The following is a 22,349-nucleotide window of genomic DNA, read 5'->3' on the forward strand; positions in this document are numbered from 1 at the left end:
ACACGCCATCCGTGTACTATCTGTCCCTTTCGACTCCAATGTCATTTTTACCGCGTGCGATTGTTGCCATAGATTAGAAATAAAAGCGTCACCATCCGTCAAGATCACAATCGCTCAAAAAGGACTTTCTCTCTTTTCGTTTATTTACAGATTTCTACACCACATCACCGGAAGTGAGCGCAGAAATTCCCGGACACATTTGTATTGACCTATCGTTAGAGTTACGAGACGTCACCAACTCAACGCTCAACCATGGTGCTGGTGCTGAACGGTGTGATACAGGATGAACGTCCTATTAATACCCATGCTCTGTTCCTGGAGCATCCTGTGTACAGAGAAACAGCTACACAGCTTCTCTCCATACCGACAAAAACGGTAAGCAATTGCTTACGTTTGAGTAACTCGATGCTGTATGACTTACAGGAAATTCTATCCCATATCTTCCCATGCTAAAGGTCGGTGCTCCGGGATTGCTCTACGTTTGTCAGCGTGAAATGGCTGCAGTTGCTCCACACGATCGGAACGTCAACATAATTGGATCCGATGATGCAACCACGTGCATCATCGTAGTCGTACGACACTCAGGTAGGATTAGATCCTTTGCGTGTGTTTTTAGTTTCATTTCTTTAAAGCTAATGTGTACACTCCTTTCTCCTCTTTTCCCCTTTTACCGCACAGGATCTGGAGCGATCGCGTTGGCACACCTGGACGGTAACGGTACGGACGAAGCCGTATCCGCGATGGTAGCCCGCGTACAGGAACTCGCCTTCGGATATCCCGAGGGGCGCATCGAGCTACAGCTCATCGGAGGCTTCAGTGACCCGCAAGGCTACGCGGAAGATCTGTTCAGTAACATTATGCGTAAGTGTGATTTTATATCTGCCAACCCTAGTGCCATAAACTGTTTTACAGTGTTTTATACCTAGCACCGAATGTCCGCCAACCATTAACCTAAGCAAAATGACTCCACCGTGCAGTCGAATGACACACGATTGGTCCCATCGCGGTTAAATGTTCGCAGCGCACATTAATAAAAAGGTGTGGAATTTGTTCTTCAATATTCCATTGCGCCCCGAGGTGTGCAATCTTTCACCTCGGGAAAACAAAATACGGCCGCAAGTGCATTCTCCTCCGCGGACGGTCGTCGGTCTTTGCCGAGTCGGTCAGAGGTTGCGCGAATGGTTTTGGCGTTTAGTGTTCATAAAAATCTTAAACCAGGCAAATAGGGCGCGAGAAGCACACACTGATTCACTTGCTCAATGATTCAAACTCCCCCTTTGATACATACCAGCCATTAGGTTTAGCTATAATTATGGAGTCGAAATCTATTTGAAAACGATCATGACCAACCGAGCAGAAAGGTGGACCATCAAAGAGAAGGTTTCTCTTCGGTTTCCTTTCTTTTTGGTCGGTAAACCACGATCGGCGGAAAAACATAAAGCTCGATATTCCATAAATGTGATGTGCTTAGCGTTCTGCAAATGGGTGGATTATATTTCTTTCATCGCGAAGCGCTCCAAGTAACGTCTATAAATCATCGTAATATTGATTCGCAATGCTCAGTCAGGTTGGGGTATGAAAAGGATCTTTCTCTTACAATTGAAACCATGAAATGAACCTTTCTATGAACCTATGAAATATTGTTTTAATCACAACTTATTTATCGTTTACATTAGGTCCATGAAGCCGATCTTGAAGTTTTGTTGATCCAACCTCTTTACTGACGACTCAGTCATTTTTAACTCAGAAAACATGGTTTAAGCACGGCTGAGAATAAGGAATAAGCAACGTTCTAAAATACTAGTGAAATAATTTGGAAATATGGGGCGGCTCGGTGATGATGCGGCAGCTGCGCCGGTCTTTATAAAGCAGAACCAGAATTCAAATCCCATCCGGACCGTTCCCCCTTAGTTGAGGCCTGACTATCAAACTACGTGGTAGGAATTAGTCTCCGTTGTAGACCATTAGATGGCCGACGTGACCGAGTAGTAGGTCGTTTAATCAAGAAGAAGAAGAAGGAGAAGAAGAAGAGCAGAGAAATATTAGGGTTCATACCTACAACTGAATTCCTCAATTACATGGTTTAGGATCTCTTCAGCAAAACAATATCTGCTGCCAAGTTTAAAATATTTCTATACAAATCAGAGAATTATATTCGAACTTAGAAATTACATCACACGTTAATCAAAAGTCTGACACGATACCTACGAGATGAGATTGTTCAGTTTATTTAGATTTCACTAAAATGATGTCATTTGTGTACGCGTCGTGAAATGTTGTGTATCTTGAATGCCTGTATTTATTCGAAAATATTTTTAGATAACAGAAAATCAGAAAAAACATAATCAAGTCCTTATCATCAAACACCACGAGACCTACCATCAGATTACACTTTAATTAATGCAAGCTTTATTTCAATATAATTCTTGATGCTTAAAAAAAAGAAACTAGAAATTAATAATTAATACCTCCAGGCAAAGCATAGAGAATAAACCTAGGAAGAAAAAACCCCCCTATGCTACTGCAGTACAAATCAATCCCCAATAAAGCTTAGTCAAAATTTAATGAAGGGCACCGGCACCGGGAAGACGATCTCATCGAAGTATGGTTTAAGCTAAAACCTAAACCACCCCGAACCGTACAATTTGTATCGTCATATCGACCGATAAATCCCCAAACAAGGGAGAAAGCAAGATGCTTTTCTAAAATTGATGATAGAAAAAGATTAGGTAACACCATTAGTATTTGCCTTTTTTGCCCGTTGTCCAGCTTGGTGCTTTTGCATCCTGACTCTCGCATGTGTGTGTATGCATTAGCACTGGATGCTACGGTGGGTGATGTGTTTGGGTAATAGTATCTCATATTAGATTGCATGTACTGGCCATTTTCCATTCTCCTACCCTTAACAAGGGGTAGACAAATTGTTTAATGTCCTAGCTTTCTCTGCTTGGTTTTTCTGCTTGGTTGGTGTTTTTTTTTTTTTTTTACAAACAACCCTATCGAATTGCTCGTGCAAGAGATGTTGGACATTTTTGGCTAAATAATTGGTCCTTTTGCTGAAAATATAATTTGTACTCAAAACAAAGAGGTGTGGCAAATCGATGCCGGAGAGCTAGAGCAATATTTCCTTTGTTTTGATGATTAATTCTTAGTGCTTAGGATTTATTGATTATTCTTTGATTCTTTTAAAGCCATAAGCTGTTGTTACTTCATTTTAATGTATATTTGTACTGAACATTTGTAGTTAAATTACAATTTTTGCGCAAATATGTTTCTCCTAGGCGCGTTGCTATTGCTCAATTTCTACACCTAATGCTACACGCTAATCACCCAACTTTACATGCAGCTTAATGCGCTATTAAGGTCTCTCCCGGACACGATATTTATTGCACGGAATCGCGCCGAAGGGGTTGTATGATTCTTGATACTCATTCATCATTCATCTCGACGGATCTTTGCGCACATACGATCGTATCGTAAACGCAACACCACACCAGACTGTCCACCCTGCAGTGTTCGTGGTGGTGTAAGAAATTTAATTATAGTGATTGTAACATCTCGTAAATTATAATTGACCACCGGAACAGCGGGACTGGTACGGCAGTGGGTGGGCTATATCACCCACGGCGAGGATGGCACCACAGCCACAGAAGATATGCGCGTATGCCGGTCATCATGTATGCTGGCGATGGGGAGTTCTAGGACACCGAAAACCGGTACGGCAGGCTAATTGTGACAACAACATCACACACCATAGGGGTGCATAAATGGAACCAGCGATGGAAGAAGGGATAAAGATGCTCTTAAGAAGTGTTAATCACCCATGAACTGGTTGGATTCCTTGTAATCCCCACTACACGGACATTACTCCATACTTTTTTTCTTCTTTTTTGCCTCGAGCGTCCTACGGGTTTAATTGAATGAAGAATAATGCATTTAATTGAAACCCTGTCCCGACCGGGTGTAAGAGAGCACTCGGAACGTACGATTGTAACGTACTTTAGATTCGTTCAAGTACATTAAGATCCATCGTGTCCAAGTATGGGAGAAAACAAAAGTCACTTTTCTCGGTGCTTGGTTCGATCACAAATATGAATGAACGCTCTGTCTCTATTCCATTTGTCCATCATTCTTCTTCGCGGGTGATAGCACTCCTTATTCTAATGGCCACTTAATTCAATCAAGTGTAAACTACCATACGCGAGAGGGCTGCTGTACAGCAGTTGGCCGGCTCGGTCAGCCTAACAGTTGCCAGCGAAAAGGTCAATTAGAAAATAATTAAATCAAAAAATTGACACCAATCAAGCGGCACTCGCTGCCGGCTTGCTGTCGGACAATGTTTAGTGAGACGATCTGATCTTTACTGCAAGATGATGCAATAAAGATTGATTCAAAAGCTAGGGCTGAGTAGAAAATGATAGCGTCAGTTGTGTCTTTTTTAGTATTTTATATGAGGTGTTTTAGGGTAGAAGAAATCTTTTCTCATTTAAATCTCGATCTCTATACATTAAACTTCTCACCGTTAAAGTTCTGATCATAATCTGACTCGTGATTTAGAGCAGATGAAGAGAAAATTTGAGTGATCTTGCTGGAGGGATCGGCTCATCACTTTACGGCTCTCTAAGCAGATCTATTGCAAAAGATCCTAACGAGATCTATCGAAGAATACAGCTTAATTGCATTTAGAAGCCTAAATTCAGGCTCTATAGGAACGAGCAAGCTCTTTTTTTTTGGGACGTACAAAATGCTAAATTTCGTAACATAACTCGCATTTCTTAATCTTAATGATCATGTTTGTAAAAGACTAAATCAATTTTTATTTTTACATTGTGTGATTGACAACCTTTGTTTGTTGAGGCATCCGTTCAAACAGGATTGTATGTACAAGATTTGATCTACAATACGACCTAACGCCTCTAACCACAATACAATGTATCCACAAAAATGGGATAATGGATAGCGGATCGTCTCTCGTCTCGTCTGATCGTCTGACTCGTCTGACATCTATTGGTTTAACTAGTTGTGAATAGTTATTCTACAAATTATAACCAAGGCACAGCAAATAGGGATCCAGGCAAAATCTATTCCACAAAAATCAAAGGCATCTACAAATAAGACAGATTGTTCCCAACTCCAACATAGCTTGGATAGCTTTTGTAATTGATGTTCGGCGAATTCATACTTCTTATGCGTCCATAAGAGTTGTTTAGGTAAGAATAAGAAGGACCCTACACTAAATGACAACAATATTGACTCTTGTACACTCCCTCGTGACTTAGTAATGATCAGTACGCTGACGTTATTGGCGAAGCATATTAACAACTTGGTATTATTCATCGAATGACTACTGATTTTACTGACCCTCTCTGTTTCAAGTAATTATTTGTCGCCGTAGTCCGGTCTACACTAGAATTCAAGGTTGTAGCACCGCATAGAAATAAATGATCCGTCTGTCCGTGTTGAGCGTATTTCAAACAAATTCACTAGAATAGCAAGTAGAACCTTACGGTAGAACTTCGAGCATCCTTCAATAAATGAGACCAGACCAGGCTTTTACTGGATCTGCAGTCGCTACATAGGAACAGAGAGCCAACACAGACAGTTTTTTTGGCTGATGAAATTGATGAAAATGCACCTGAGCTCCTGTTGAGATTAAATTTTTATCCTAACCATCCAATGTGATCGAGTGAGAATACCCAGAGGAATCACGAACTTGTACATTTTTAGTTTTTTATTACTTACACTTCATATACTTTTAGCAATAAATTATTTTCCAAAATTTGAGAGCAACTTAACTCATTACCTAAATATCTCTTTATCTTTTCCAGAATCATTCCACAAACATCCGCTGGAGATTGATTTGACACAGTCGTGCGTCGGTGAACTGAACACTATCGTGCGCGATGACATCAACTGGCCGATCATATACGGTGTCGGCGTGAACATTAAGACGGGTGAAATCTTTCCCGCCACCTTCCCGGACAAGGGACCGGATCTTCCACTACGATTGGCACGACACTTTACTGGTAGCCATCAGGTGCGTTTAGACCCGCTTGCACATACTAGAGCGCTTCCATACTGATAGTCCCATCCATTTTCAGGTGCTAGACATATACGATGCTGCAGTAGGAATGCTACGGATCGGACCATTCAATTACGATCCACTGCGAGGAGTTGATCTATGGCTGGCACAAAGCGATGAGTTTATACTGAAGCATCTCTCCACCAGTCCGGATGTGGAACCGCCACACTTTGCCATGCAAGTAAGTAACCCTCGTGCACGTTTAGCCAGGGCTGCGGAGATTGTTATCAAGATTAATTTTTCTCTTACCATTCGTCTGCAGGTCCGTGCCACACTTAGATACATACAGGACAATCAGTTCCCGGCAGTTACCGTGTTTCGCAACAACAATCCACACTACTTCCGGCGGGATGAAACGACAGGCTGCTGGGCGCCGGTTCGATATTGAGCGGATGGTTGCTGATGCTTTCCGCGTTTCAAGTTGAATATTAACCCTTCAAGCAAACTGATGCCGTTGGAATCGAAATCCGCAAATGGCTAGCAGATCGATTTCGTTATCCTTTCCGATTCCATTAAAAGGGATCCACAAAACAAATAGGATGTTGTAAAAAGAAGGACAAACGCATTTTTCACTACTCTTTTCGCTTCCCATATTTATCAACAAAACTATCGTGCCAATATGTGAAGAACGTGGCCTAGCATCGTTATTATCTATATTATTCCAACAATTTGTTACGTTACGTTTACTCTACTTTCTTGGATTTGGATAACTAAGTTAAGGTGCCTTTTTCGTTCTGTTCTGCTCACGTTCGCTCCTGTTTCGTGTACCGGATTGTGGATAGTGGATAGAGCTCCTCCGGTGTACAACTATACGCATGTATGGATCAATGTGCTATAAAACAATTGCCCTTTGCTAAAAATTGAACTTTATTCAGTGATTGCAAAGCTATTTAACAAACAATAAATGAATTTAAGTATGTTCCATTAGGACGATGGTTTTGTTATGTTAAAGTTTCCGTTTTCACTAATGTCACAGATCAAATTAAATTATTTCTTTCCAGCATAGTGCTATATCTTTCAAGATGCCTTATCTTCCAAATAATTTCGTCTGAGGGAACTCGTCTTCAACTTCACATTTCAAAAAGTATTCTGTTGTGATGCTCAGATGCACGATTATTAGTACAGAACTATTGCGGACGTGGTTTATCTATTACTTAAAGCTAAATAAATTAATAAATTGCTAAAAATAAGACGGTTTTGATGCAGTTTTTCGGGTGGTAGGATTGTTGCTTAATTGATGCCTAGTGAGGATGTGGTGCACTGTGATGGCAACGCCACAGAAGCTGCAGAATGGAGAACTAATGCTTTGTTCAGGATATAGGATAAGGGTCAGGTGTGTATGTCCTATTCGAAGGAGGGATAGGGCTCGTTGGCGATGGCTGGATTCGGAATCTTCCCATGAAGCAGTATTGCACTAAGGTCTAGGCTGTAGCCAGGTGGTGTTCCAGTGTTGGGAGACTATTGAGTTTTTTAAAGCGAAAGGCATCTCGGCGGGAAAGGTGGTTGCGTGCACATGCTGGACGAAGCCGACTTCTGTTCCGGAATGACTCGAAATCCAGCAGAAAACGATTGTCGGAAACGCAGTTATGGAGTCTAGGAGCTGAATGTGGGGTTCCCAGTCTATTGCAGGTGTACGGGGATAAATTCCCCGGCGGGTGGATTCAATGATCAGTGGAACTTGCTGGTTAAGGAGAAATTGTAGTTCGGTGTTAGCTCTGGTGATGAGTCGCGTCGCGTCGAATCCTTTCTCAAGGATCTTAGGTGCTGCATAGGAAGGAGTTCGCTCTTGTAGAGGAAGGAGCTAATCGAGCTGATGACACATGCACCAGTGCCATTGCGGATGGCTGTGTAGTAAACGGGCTTTTCTCCAAGTAAAACCCTATGTAAACGGCCCAAGGTTGCTAGCTTGCGTGAAACAATCTCGATGCAATAGAGTAGTTAGGATAGGAGTCGGGCGTTGATGATTCGGCACTGAGTTAAGGGGGAGGCCTGAGCTTTGCCAGCTCCGAGCGTCCACTCCTTGATATTGCAGTAATGATCTGCAGCAATTTATATTCATAGCTTTTATCCAATTATTCCGTGTTATTGAATGATCACTCCTCTTTTCGATTTTTACGGAGAGTACTGACGCGTTTAGGCCATTAAAAAACTCTCAAGTCATTCGACGTGTACACATTTCCGAAGATTTCTGTTTCTGAGCAGTCATTTTATGATCTTTTACAACAACTTTTGGTGTTGCTCTATGTTTGCATACATTACTTCACAGGGTTTTTGTCGTCATTTGCCATTGTCTGATACCATAATCTAGCATTCTACAAAACAGATCAATTATCTTTCTAAGACGGCATAAGGGATCACAAAATTAGACATGAAGGATCGTTTCATGCATGACTCAACAATTAATACCTCCTTAAAACACTGTGATATTTCAATCGCTCAAATGAAATTAAAGATTGAAACAAAAACAAAGCAAGAAATCGCACAGTTCGCTTTTAAATATTATCGTAATTTTATTCGGCAACGTTTGTTATAACAACGTAAGTATCCTTAAGATCCATCACGTACATCTTTGACTAAAACAACACATTTAAATTAATCACGGACACGGACAGCACACACACACGTACCACCACCCTGCTCCTTGGTGGCAGCAGCTGCTGAATGATCACATGAAGCGTAGAATCGTTCCTATCGTGGAAAATTTCCTTTCTTTTTTGCTTTTTGGCAATCCACTCTAAACAAAACAACAGAAACCGAGCTAACGGATTCCTCCGAAATATGGGTTAATAATTTAAACATTTAAAAATATATTTTAAATATATTTTCTATACATATATCGATTCGTTTAATGCAGTGTTCGCAGCATGTAACAACTCTCTGCTTCCAAAAGGCACAACGTATTTCGTTTGACGAAACATTATAAACCGTATGTGTGTGTGTGTGTGTTTGTGTGGTAACCGTCTTGGTACCGTACTTCGATTCGGTGGTGTACAAATAAGCGCATTCTAAAGCAGAAACAAACAATTATTTACAACAGAGCTTTCGTATCCATCTCGCACGATGAAGATGAAAGCATAAACGATTATTAATTGCACTTGATCCTGCGAACAGATGAGAAGGGGGAGAAGAGCGGATGGGGTGAATGATTGTAGAACTAGCACGTGCACGCGTAGCTAACATTGTGTCAGACGATTTAGACCAACACGGCGCCGGTCACATTGGACACTCTGGTGGAGAAAACCATTTGGGAAGACCAGGATTAAGACGGCTTCATGCCAGGTGTATGTCAACACGCGCACGAACGCTGAGCTTAGAACTTGGTCAGCAATGTTGCCACTGTCGTGCTAAGGATGAAACCCACAAACACCTGCACTACTGCCGCGTTTGCTCGGTACCCGGCTCCTACGGGATCGAAACAAAAAGTGCCCATGAAACAAGAGTCGACGAAACAATGCACTCTATTTTTTACAGTTTACCATGATAAGACGTAACCGTGCGTCGCGTATAGTCCGTTGACGGGATGGTGAAGTCACACTGCAGCTCCATGTTCTTGTTCTGGTCCGGTAGGATGTACTGTACGGACACATTATAATAACCGGTATATTCCTGAACCTGCTCGAATACCACCGCATCGGACACCTTTTCATTGTCAATGCTGGAAAGAAATTAAAATTTTATTATATAATCTTTTCAGTATTCAAATAATCATATTCAAACAACAAAAACACCAGAAAACTGTTGAAGTACAGCGGCAACCCCTATCATAGTACCGCTACTCTCTAATAGATGGCGCTTTATGTACTAAATACACGCAGCGGTTGGTTTTGAAATTGCTTCACCGTAAACTAACGCTAACTTACCGTAAAGAAACATCCGGCAGCGGGTAAATTTCCCCCACATTACAGAACACCACCGTACTTCCGTTCGTTTCCCGCTGCAAGCCCAGCGTAAAGTCCGTCTCCGGTACGATCATCTGCAGATGTGCCGTACCGGAAGCCAAATCATCGAACGTCGATATCTGGCACGTGTAGTTGCCGGTGTAGTTGGCCATCGGATTGATAAACTTTAAGGCACTGTGCTTGTGTAGCCGCTCTTCCGACTCGGAATACTCCACATCGATTTGTCCCTTAAACGAGCTCTAGGAAAGAGGAGGCAAAAAAATGTCCACGGTTAGAATGTATTTTGCTCTTCTCGCACACGCCAGCTCACTTACAAACACGATCGGATTTCTCGACGGTATCCACTGGTAGAATTGTAGATCGTTATGTTTCCATTTCAGCACGAATCCTTTCGATTCGCTTTCGTCGATTTCGTAATCGCAGCCAAGGATGAGCGGTTTACTTTCGTTTTCATCGCGTGAAATGTTGTACGATGCCGGTACCCGGACACGGTTGATTTTCATGCAGGTGATGACTGGAATTTGGGAGAGGAAAATAAATTTGAATTTCAAAACAAATAATCAAAAAATTTCGTTTCTTATGATAAAACGATGATAAAAGAATACATGTTGCTACCATCATTTTAAATTTTTTGCCTTCTTTCCTGTCCTGGTCCTGGATAATCAAGTCTTGGTCAATTTTATGATTTTTTGACTCCACTATTACGTACAAGAACCATTCTTCAAAAATATTGTCACCTGATCTAGAGCGATCTTACGGCTGTTTGCTAGCAACTTGGTAAGGAGTGTCTTTAAAAAAAAGATGCTTATATCTTGCAACACTTTCTACGATCTTTTTGAGTTCTTACTCCTTCTTAGATTATGTATGGATAGGGCCATTCTCTAGAAATGTATCCACAAAAATCAATTGATCACCAACGCAAAGATATTTTTCACAAGCAGCGCCAACTGCTCATTGTGAGTGATTTGAACCTGTAGATTGTGAATGTTTGGGCCAATGATGGTTATATTTTAAATTATAACATACTCATCGCATACAGTACGATAAGTGCCTTCATGCCTAGCTTCAAAGCAGTAAAAGGCAATAAATCAATAATGGAGATTATGGTTCTTTGACAGACAAATGCTGAAACAAACCTTGTATTTTCATATATCAAGTCAATCTATATTATTGCTTCGTTAAGTCTTTGAGAGAATCTCTTTCGGATTCAGGAAAGCCTCGCTTGCCCTCGCTCAATAGCAGATCATGATGTTTAAAGGCAGAATGGATATCAAGGCCCATCAAAATCAAAAGTTTTGACCAAGATAAAAGGGAATCTCTGGCGCCCGTCCACTTCGCCCAAAGGTTAATCCGCCAACAGTTAATTTGTTGGCTTACTCATCATTTGAATTGACCTTAAGTCCTTGTCAAGCAAGGGTCTGCGGAACCGAAACGAATGCGGCGTTCCTCAACGTTTAGTAGTCTCCTAGCTCGGAGAGTTCTGTAATCGCCATGTAATCGCTGTGTATGTTGGTCGTGTCATCACCGTAAAATCATAGACCTTCCACTTCGACTCTCGATTATTGAATGTTTGACTTTATTCAGAAAGGTTTAATGCTAACTTAAGTCTACACAATTCTACAAAGTAAGAATGTAAAATATAAGAAGGAGACGCCTGGACTGCGTTTGGGTATTAGTGATTGATATGTACTTGAACTGTAAATAAAGGAATGCAACGTATGCATAAAGCGGTTGCGCTCCCACGGCAGAGTATGGTACAGGCGTGGAGGTCTGTAATATGACCTTCCTGCTAGCATAGGATTGCCGGACGATGCACGCAGTATGGTGCCATCGATTTATGACTGAATGTTACTTAAAATGTATGGTAAGCAGATTTGGTTCAAATGGTTCGTGAGAACCGAACCTCTTTAGAATAATGCTGTTTCTAGGGTAATTCAAATGTGGGAATGGTGATGCGTTTGCATTATGACAGTTCTCGCCGGGACTTAAAGAGTAATTGCAGAGCGTAGTGGAGGTGAGTCTATCCGATTATCCAAAAAGTCCGCTACAAAGAATCTCTGTCTGTAACAGGCATATTGCCGCCACGTACCTAGCCTACGCATGTTGCTCATGCACTTCAGTAGGGCTAATAGAGCTCACACCTTGAGAAGAATTAGATTAAATCGTCGCTGGTTGGCTAGTCCAGGAAAAATGGTTTACTCGGCTCTATTAGCCCTCGGTGTTCCTCTGGTAGGAACTAGTCCTTTTTCCAATCCAGAAAAAAAACCCATCCGTCTAATCCTAGTAGGTCTAACAGCGCCCCAAGGAACTGCGCGAGAGTTCGGAATCGATCATTCCTGCGCGGTCCCGTCAGCAACAGTTTCGATTATGGAGAAGTCTCACTTACGTCAAGGTTCTGTTTTTGTTGAATCGTGACAACACTCGGATCGCAAGTGTGTATAAAAATGTGCAGTCACTACTGATTTCATTAAAAATCGTGGCTAATTGTAAAATTTAAATACCTTTTTTGATGATAGTTACATCAAAATAAGCAAACGCTCGAATAATAAAAACAAACAAAATATTTTAACCTCGTTTGATTTTTGGTGCCTTTTTCCTTATACCTTTTGCTCGTAAAGGTCCATATAATATCAATATTACCAAATATATAACATCATATGTCTAGTTCAATTATAATGATAAATAAAATACTTAAGAAGGCGGTCCTGTGGTAGAGAATACGGCGATCGCACTGGTTTTCATACGGCAGCATCAGGGTTCAAATCCCATCTGGATCGTGCTCCCGTAGTGAGGACTGACTATTCAACTACGTGGTATCGGAGAGTCTAGTAAGCCATTTCGATGGCCGGCGTCACCTTAGAGGTCGTTAAGCCAGCCAATAAGCAAAAGAAGAAGGTAGAACAGACCCCATACAGTAGTACCCTGAAGCAGGTGATACTTGTAGTAAATTAAAACAGTTTAAAATACTTCATTGTTGTATTCGGTATGAAGTAGGACCCACAGTACATTTTACTTACCACATTGTACCAGAGAGTTTACTTACTTTGGGTCGAAAGACTCAAAAAACTCAACTTTGAACTATTGCCAACATCTTTAAATCAACAAGCATACAAATCATCACCCAACCGTTGACACACAGTTGAGAACATTCTGAGCCATGCACGCTCACTGGCTTTATGCACCTTCAGCTTCGAATTCGTTTAACCAAAAACGTCTTCATCCACCACCTTTGGTAGGTTCGCTACAGAATAGTTTCGCACAACAAAACGTTTGAAATTCGTGCCAACAATCAACGGACCGTTTTGCGCACACCAACACCATCATAACACTATCTTGAAAGCAATTTCCAACCACGGTCAGTTTTGGGCCAACCTACCAACCAACATTCCCTTTTTACTGCTCTATTTTCACTAACCACCAACGCACCCATCCGCACTTGAGGCCGGCGAGAAGGTGCATGAAAATTGAACCAGTTAGCTGCTGCGTTTGGAAAATAAACTGTCCAACGCTCCAAGCGCAAACGTCACTGGATATTTTGATAATATACTAACCAGCCCCTGCCCGGTACGACGCCCAGGTTCACTCACACACCAGTAAGTGTTCGCGGTGAAACGTTGCAGAAACAAAACAAGAACCCCCTGCCAACCACTGCTTTCGCTGCTACTCTGCACGCACCGTGCCAAGAAACCGAACAGTTGAGTATTCAAAGTAGTAACATTTATCGGTCCAACAACATCCGGGACGGGAATGGTTGCTAATGGATGGGCAAATAGCTTTTGGGTAAAACGCCTGCAGCAGGGGCATAAATCAAACGTCGTCAGACGTCAACCAGGCAAGGGGAGGGGGGGGGGGGGCGCGTTTAGTACTTGCGAAGGGGAATGGGAAGGATAGAGAGTGATAAAAGCATTTGCTTACTACTAGCGGCAGTTTTTCACATAAAATATTTGCATTAGTTATATTAGTTAAACTAAAAAATAAACACGTATTTCACATGTTTGTGATGTTTTTAGGGACGAGTCCTTTCCAAATTTTTACATATGTCTGTCGGTAAATGTTTAGAGCTCTTTCTCTCGCCTCTCTTCTTCTTGGTTGATAAAACTTCCTGCTTCATCATGCCAGCCATCTTGTGGCTTATCAGACCTACTGTTAACATGTAATTGGACTATCAGTCCTCACTAACTGAGAGCGATCTAGCTAAGATATGATTCACAGACCTGCCGTATGGTTCTCGGGACCACTCTTTGCAGCCTTCAAAGACTCCAAATTTTTGTTACTGATTTGGAATTCTTCTTCTTTCCTGTTGCAGATCTCTTAGTTGAGATCATCCATGATATTGAATCATCAGGAATCCATATCTACGATCCTTGAACCCTGTTCTCTATTCTCTAATGCCTGATTTTTTATCTCAAATATCTAATTTTTGCTCCCGCATATCCAAACGCCACGACTTTCCGAATTCCTAGTTCCGGATCCCAAGATCTCTGATTTTGGATACTGGAATCTCTGATTTTTAATCCTTTCTTTTGGATAAAGGATCTCTAATTTAATCCAGGAATTCGATATTTCTGATCATTAACCTTAACTCCAGATAAAGATCGTATGATCTCTAAATTATCAGCGGCTTTGTTGGGTTTAAGAACAGCTGAAACTCAATCAAAAATGTACTCAAGAAATAAAACCAAATGGACCATACGGCAGAGAGCCACCAAAATGGAATTAAACAAAAAAATAAATGAACGGGAATTTAGCGTTTACGGCTAGAACATGTTGCACCATTTGCAGCATATTATTGTAAATATTTCTTGGTCGTTCTTAGTGTCAACTTGATTGAAATTGCGCTTTAAAAAGTGAAGGAATGAATTTAAAATTGAATAGCCTAAGATCGATTATGTCAAAGATAATTATTATCAAGCGTTAACATTTTTTACTTCCTTTCTTCTATTTATCAAGCCATCTAGCTCTAGAGAAAAAAAATTATTGATCAAAATTACTGAAACAGTATAGTAAACAGGGGTTACAAAAAATAAGAAAAGTTATATTATTATAACCACCACTGTGTAATTCTCAAAATTAACTCTGGTTCCATTTAATGATTTATTAACTATTTCGATGATTTCTTCAACCGAGTATGGATAAGGCAACATCCAAGCAAAAATAGCTTTGAGAAATTTGTACCAAAACATATTGTTATTATTTCCACATTTATTAAAAATAAAACAATATTAACAAAACAAAATTAATAATAACGAAGCCCAATACGTGAGTCTTCACACGGCTGGATCGAGGCTAAATGCCATCCAGACCGTTCCACCGAAGTGTGAACAAACTATCTAACTGCATGTTATCAACAAGTCATGTAAGCTAGCAAACAGTGAAATAATATTTTCAGGACCTCGCATGAAACACCAGGCGACTCCATCGCAAATCATCCCTTGACGGTTTTGCACAGTAATAAGTTAAACCATCAGCGACAGTAAAGCCATATCTAAGTCGGCAATAATAAATTTTCCCGCACTATCCAACAATCATAGAGCTTCAATTGTAGGAATCAAAAATAGAACATCCTTCTACCCAGTTCGAGGCTTTAAAGGCGTCAGTGGGAAGAGAAGACTCCACTATCGCCAACCAGAGCTCAGTAGGAAAGACTAGCCCTAGGAAAAGGACACACATACACACCAACCCTTTTTAAAGGAAATTCTCAACCCACACACACACACAGCTAGCTCCCGGAAGCGTCTCCTTCCTTAACAGCCACATGGGTGAGGCAAACCGCAATAAATTAAGGTCACGCAAACGCGCACCAAACGCAGACACGGCATTTGCTTTCATCGATTCTGAAACAGTTCTACCTAGTTTGCGCGTTGGGTAAAACAGCTGGCCGAGAGGCGTCATAAATCTAATTTCAAAAATGATTGACGCGATGCGCAACGGTTCCGGACAGGACGAAATGAAGTGCGAAGCGTAGAAGCGAAGCTCGGTTCAAGGAGTGAGTTCGACATTTCCCGCTCGTTAGCTCGTTTGTTTGGCGGGAAAACTGTTGCTGCTGAGTTTGCAGTAATCGATTTCAATGTGAAGATGTGTTTCGCCGAGCAGCGCACTGAAAAAAGAGGGATTGGCCACTGCAATTAGATCGCCATAACTTCACCACCAAGGAACTACGTTGATGGATCGACCAACCGTGCAATGCCGTGTGCCTAGCCATTTATCATCTCAATTTGCCTATTTTTCGCCAACGTCCAATTTCGTTGCACTTCGATGCACTTCTCACGTGCACAATGGCATGCTTTTGGAGGCCACAGCTTTAAATGATGCGCCACGATCTGCATCTACCGAACGGCAAACCGCGATCGCACGCGATGAAAGATTATGCAAAATTCGTTTCGATATCTTCATCCATTTTGTTGAATAAAGTGTTCCCTTCCGAATGTGAGTTCTTTACAATTCACTCGTCCTAGCGCACTAAACTGTGGTTCGCTGTGCGTCGCGTTTCTAAAAATATTCACCCACAAATGACAGTGGCCAGTCGTTCCAAACCATCTTCCGGTCAAAGACACTCGAACGACTGTCGCTGCCGAAGATGCGCGGGACGCCACGCGTGACCCAACGCGACGCGAGAACTGTAAATGTGTGCCAAAATTCAGCATACCACCGACAACCCGCTACTGTTCCAGACCACATATTTGCGCACTCGGGTCGTTTATTTTCCTACCAGTGGGTGGAGGGCGGTAGTTTCTGAATGGCAATGGAAATAAACCTCTTGGACAGCACTCCTTCTGCAAACGGGACTGATATTTAAAAATAGTGCACCACACATATCGGAGGTAAAGCTTATAAAGAAAAGGAACGTGTGTGATCATTTTAAGATATTGTTTAACATTTTTTTGAAAAACAAAACCACTCCTGTATTTTGCTTTGGGCTGTGTTTTGCAAGGACTACCACATGATCTCAACTTGCTGCACTGCTAAGCACACGTACACACTGGATGATGTTATGTAGGTGTTACATATTAGTACCCTGGTTTTACTTGAACAGTGTGCCAAATCAACAACATCAATTTCAATCATATTTGATCTTTTTTGTCACATGTTTCCACTATTTACCTGTAGACTATTTAGTAGTTAGAACGGCTTCATGTTTACTTTGTATCGACAGTAATTAGCGATTGAGTATGAATCTTTACTCTGACACCTCTGTGATAAATTCAGAGGATATCACAAGGTCGTCAGAATTGTTTGTTATCGAGTCGTGAGAAATCTGGACTTGTTTTTCGTATTATCAGCATGTTTGCTGTGAAAAATATGATGTATTTGCTAAAATTTCAATGGAAAATGCTTGAAAATTAAGTCAGAATAATGCAAAAATGCGCAAATCACTCAATACAGCAAACAATGAGTTCATTAAAATTTAATCCAGGATTAGTTGAGCTGCTTCGATTGATTGACAACTATCCAATGCCTTTCCCATCCAACGTTCGGTAAGACAAGGCGATCCCTTGTCAATGCATCGAAGCGATCGAATAATTCGGTATCTGCTCGGGGGCTCTGCTCAACCTCGACAAAACAATAGCACTGGACGTAGGACACACAACGCCAGCCAACCTGATGCAAATTCCTTGGCTTCGTACCGAAGAACGTCTTCGACTGCTGGGAATTTTGTTTTCCAACGATGTACGCAAAGCTATGAACAGCAATTGGGATATAGTTATCCAAATGTTTCGGCAGCTGATACGCTACCACAGGATTAGAAACCTAAACCTGTGCCAAAAAATAACCCTTTTAAGCACGTTCCTGTTACACAAAGTATGGTACATTGCGTCGATCTGTGGTGCTCGCTCGATGGCTATCGCTACAATCACCTCACTCATCGGCAGGGATGGAAGTGGAGGAATAAGAGTACCCCTACAAGAGCTGGCTCTTCCGCGAGACCGTGGTGGGTTGAATTTTCAAATTCCGTCTCTTAAAGCACCTGCCCTTCTATGCAATCGCTACATGACACACAGGGAAAGCTTGTGTTTTGGAGCAAAATTCATCATGGACCAAAGTCAATCTCCCTTACCATCAAACTACCCATGTTTAAAAATTGTGGCCCAACACCTGACAACTCTTCCAACCAAATATCGAACAGCAACATCATCCAAAGCTCTAATAGCTGAAGCAACTTCCAAACCGTGGAAAAAGGTTTGGAAAAACATCAGTTGCAGAAGGCTTTCTTCCGAACAAAGATCATGCCTGTTCCTGCTCATAAACAAAAAGATAACACATGCAGTTCACTTATACAACACGCAAAGAATACCGTCTCCGAAGTGCGCGTACTGTTCTTTGGATGAGACTTTGGAGCATAAATTCGCCTCATGTCCTAGAGTCGCTCCGGCATGGATGATGATGCAGCAAGCAATAAAAACTGTAATTCCCAATGCGATACTTAGCTTCAACGATTTGCATGTTCCTGTTCTAGACGGAATAAGACCAGCGCAAAGAACAATAGTTTTAAAGATTTTTGCACATTATATCGTCCACATCGCTGGAAACAACGATGCTGTGATTGATGTAAATATATTGAATTGTTATTTGTAATAATGTTTTTTCTGTAATATTTATAACATACAATTTTTGTAAAAAAAAGGACATTTATTTAAACATTCTGAGTGCTTTATAGGATTTAATCGAAGAATTGCATTCAACATAAAAAGAGCAATAGTCATGGCCTCTACTACTCTGCTTCGCTGTGACCTATTGGGCTTCGATATACTTCTATATATTTTCACAATAGCCAAGTTGAAGAATAATCATTCCAAGCTTCAGAGGAAAGAAAATTCTATAAATGTTGATGCGCAAGCAAAACCATATTGGACAGAATAAAACGGTCTGGATGGACTAAAACTATGAAATAATCAGTAAAAACAAGCTTATTATTAGCTTTTCTCCAGAAAGGTATGTTGCTAAGCGAGCAAAGCATCATTTCGTTGCTGTCCAACACGCAATAATTATACAACTCTCTTGCTTAACTCTTCAATGTGTTCGAAGGTTTAAAGAAAAACATACTTTAAAATACTACATAAAAACAAGCTTATTTCTGGGATCTATGCAAGCTTATGTTGAGGTCGAAATGTGTTTGCCGTAAGCTATCTTCGATTTCATTTCATTTATTTATGAATATTTTCCTAATGACTCAACAGTTTTCATTCTAACTCAATATTCAAAAAAGAGCTTTTCAAAAATGGTTCATGAAGGAGCTAGGGATTAAAGATATTGATCATTATATGGTGGTGGAAAGGATCATTAGGGTGGAAATCAAACAAGTCACCAAGTCAGAAATCAGACAAAGAGTTGAAGGAGGATAATCCACGCAGCAGAGGATCATTGCAACAAACTGAGTTAGGACGTCTAGGAATGATTCAAATTGAACGGATGCAAAGGGTTCGGTTGAGAACATAAAACGGAATCAAGAACAATAGCGACAGAGCATCAATACGAGCAAATAAGAGGGATGCAATAAAAAGTTCTTGAAAATAATTTAATTTCTTAACCAAACATATAACTATGTAAATAATCCATCAACACTATGCAAGGCAATATTCAAACAGAGCTGTTGATAAGAATTCTTCTACCTCATTTCTATGCTTAACGACTTACTGGTCATGCCAGCCATCTAAGCTCACTTTACGAGGCTTGTTGGTTCCTCGTAGTTGGATAGACAGATCCTCACTGCGGGGGAACGGACAACGACATCCGGCAAGAATTGTTGGGCTGGGAGATGAGCGATCCAGTCAATTTATCAATGAAATTGCTTGAGAGTCTAGAGAACGACGAGGTTGGGCTGGACAGTGTGGCTGCTCTCTTCGCCGAGGAGATCGAAGAGGAGGTCTTGCTAGACATCACAAGACGGGTCAACGAGGCACGAGCAGCACGGCTAGCAGCTGATGTCACAGCAGCATCTTCGGCCAGGGAAGATGATATTCTGCGGGCTGCAGCGGAGGCAGAGCATGCATTCCCAGTCGTTGCCGTGGGACGAAGAACACCTTCCCCCGAAACGTTACGGCTTAGACATGAGCGCCGAATCTACATGCAGACGGTATGGAGAGCATGGATCAGCGAGGGAACACTACCACCTGTTCCTCCCGGAAGGAGACGCCGCCGTCGAGAGCCTCTATCAGCGGCGGATTTAATTCGCTCCAGGAGGAATCGTAGGGCCAATGCTCGAGAAAAGGGGAGAAATCAGAGAGTTTAAGAAACGCATGTAGTCCGCGAGTATTCTCAAGCTAACACCAAGAGCAGGCGGTCTCTTACCCCAGCGGATGAAGCCTCGCTTTAGGAAGACATCACTACGGGACGCAAAGCGTACAGACGTCAGTGAAGCCTCATTCTTGTTGCGTAAGGATCGACGCCGCTGTCACGTCTACCATTACCATTACTACGCTAGATACTGATTATTATTTTAGAAAGATTATGTTGGTGGACAAGGAAGATCTTACAGCCTTAGAAAGGCAATTTCGGGAGCCTGAGGAATCAAATTGTATCCTTGGCTTAACAACCTACTCACGCCGGCTATCGAATGACTACGCTAGACTTATTGATGCCACGTACCAGTTTATATAGTCAATCCTCACTATGTGGCTTGTTGCATATGTCAGATGATTTGAAAATGGCGACAGAAATCAAACTTGGTAGTTTGGCAATCAACTCTTAAACCGAAATTAGTGACGATCCTGCGTATCAATGTCGATAGCATGGCGTCAAAGTGACCAGGATTAGAAAATAAATATTCTGCAACTAGTTATACTCTAATATTATATCAACATTTGATGGCGTAACTATCTTTTCCTACTATACATCTGTTATATTACAAAAAAATTCCAGAATATTGAATTTAAAGTTCCTACAACCCACCAATATTCTCCAGAATACGGCACTTCCTACTGATGAGGTTACAGCATCCGTGCATGTAGCGAAATTCTCTCTAGCTGCTATTTCCAAGCGTTTTTTAATCCAAAATGTGGCCTGTGTTTCAACGTTAGTTACTTTTGACAAGCACCAAATGCAGACCAAAAGAATGTCAGCGGATCGTTGTTTTTTTTTTCTTCTTCTTGGCTTTACCAACTTCTAGGTCACGGTGGACATCGTCGTAATTCGTAGTTGGATAGTCAGTCCTCACTACCCGGGGTCGGTCCGGATGGGATTTGAACTCCGGTCCAGCCGTTTGAAGACGGGTGCAGCTGTCGCCTACACCACCGGACCGTTCCTCGATGGTTTATCTCTATTGACTTAATGGGAAATTTTGGTTTGCTGGTTCTTCTTTGCTTGACGACCCTGGACCTTGAACATGGTCACACTGGCCATCAAAAAGCTTTTTAAAATTTTGTACGCCACATAGTTGGATAGTCAGTCCTCACTACGAGGGAACGAGTGTCGGAGAGGGTTTGAACCCCGGGCCTGCTGTATGAAGATCGACATCGCTTTCTACCACTCTGCCACTGGACTGCCCCGAATGACAATACTTATATTGTTTTTTATTAATCTAACGTCTCCACGTAAATTACTGTAAACTTCACGCAATACATGGAATTTGTTGGACGAACTGATGGCAACCCCTGATAGACTGTGCATAGGACGAATTAACTATGAAAAATTTAATAAGACCAAAAATGGAAGAAAATCCATTAACTCCAAACTTCAAAAATAAACTAATTAATTGAAAATAACGATATAAAACCTGGTTCAAAATGTATCATCTCAACTCAAGGACCCAAAACAAAATTTAATAGCTTAATAAATTCAAACGCTATGTGCACATCGCTTCCAAATGACCTTGAGAGGATTAATGTGAAATATTTCAATATTTTTGAACCTTAAAACACTCAAAACACTCTAAATTAAAAAAATGTGTCCTTCTTCCAATCCACACTAGCACATTAACCTTTCTTCCTCCCAAAAAAAAAAAAATAGTTCGACGAACTTGAAAAAATTACGAAGGTTTTCCCACCCCCACCGACCATCAGTTTCGTACACGAATCCCGTCGAAAGATTAGCTCCCTCCCTACAAAACTGACCAAAGTTCGAGGAAAACCGTAACGTAACACCAGCTAATAGTAATAGCGACGAGCCTGTGATGCTGAAAAAAACTATTCCCATTACCTTGCAGCAGCAAAAGGAGTATTAATCCGGTTTTAAAAATAAGTCCCCGCTGCTTATCCATTCTCGATGTCCGATGCGGGAGTTTCGGTTGCTTGCAAACGATTAGCCGACGTCCTAGTAGACGACTAGACGTTGTTACACTTTGCTATTCTGGCTTTCCACTGATAATATTGAGTTGAGGGCCCTCTGCGGGGCAGCTGTCGCAAACGTCACAGCGCGTTCACACGCGTACACTA

At 41.4% G+C, this 22,349-nt stretch overlaps 2 protein-coding genes across 2 annotated transcripts; one reads left to right on the forward strand and one right to left on the reverse strand.

Annotated features, from left to right (window-relative positions):
• Positions 1-252: 252 nt before the first annotated feature.
• On the forward strand, positions 253-6,470 carry LOC126556229 (protein N-terminal asparagine amidohydrolase). Its single transcript, XM_050211455.1, has 6 exons — positions 253-375; positions 456-585; positions 679-861; positions 5,829-6,037; positions 6,102-6,263; positions 6,345-6,470. The coding sequence occupies exons 1-6, from the start codon at positions 253-255 to the stop codon at positions 6,468-6,470; spliced, it is 933 nt and encodes a 310-aa protein (XP_050067412.1).
• A 2,922-nt stretch (positions 6,471-9,392) lies between these two features.
• Positions 9,393-22,178, reverse strand: LOC126567468 (uncharacterized). Its single transcript, XM_050223687.1, has 5 exons — positions 22,114-22,178; positions 10,296-10,495; positions 9,943-10,220; positions 9,559-9,737; positions 9,393-9,484 (listed from the first exon to the last, which is right to left on the reverse strand). Exons 1-5 carry the CDS (start codon positions 22,172-22,174, stop codon positions 9,393-9,395), a joined length of 810 nt encoding a protein of 269 aa, XP_050079644.1. The 5' UTR covers positions 22,175-22,178.
• Between the last annotated feature and the right edge of the window lie 171 nt (positions 22,179-22,349).

This window comes from Anopheles maculipalpis, chromosome 2RL (genome assembly GCF_943734695.1).
Source record: "Anopheles maculipalpis chromosome 2RL, idAnoMacuDA_375_x, whole genome shotgun sequence".
Lineage (NCBI taxonomy): Eukaryota > Metazoa > Arthropoda > Insecta > Diptera > Culicidae > Anopheles > Anopheles maculipalpis.

What these genes read in the sequence shown, in the direction of transcription:
- LOC126556229 (XM_050211455.1), top strand. Translation starts at nt 253, where the DNA reads ATGGTGCTGGTGCTGAACGGTGTGATACAGGATGAACGTCCTATTAAT. An exon ending in CGTAGTCGTACGACACTCAG is followed by an intron (nt 586 to 678) that starts GTAGGATTAGAT and finishes TTTACCGCACAG; the next exon opens with GATCTGGAGCGATCGCGTTG. An exon ending in TCTGTTCAGTAACATTATGC is followed by an intron (nt 862 to 5,828) that starts GTAAGTGTGATT and finishes TATCTTTTCCAG; the next exon opens with AATCATTCCACAAACATCCG.
- LOC126567468 (XM_050223687.1), bottom strand. Translation starts at nt 22,174, where the DNA reads ATGGATAAGCAGCGGGGACTTATTTTTAAAACCGGATTAATACTCCTT. An exon ending in CGAGAAATCCGATCGTGTTT is followed by an intron (nt 10,221 to 10,295) that starts GTAAGTGAGCTG and finishes CCTCTTTCCTAG; the next exon opens with AGCTCGTTTAAGGGACAAAT. An exon ending in CTGCCGGATGTTTCTTTACG is followed by an intron (nt 9,738 to 9,942) that starts GTAAGTTAGCGT and finishes ATTTCTTTCCAG; the next exon opens with CATTGACAATGAAAAGGTGT.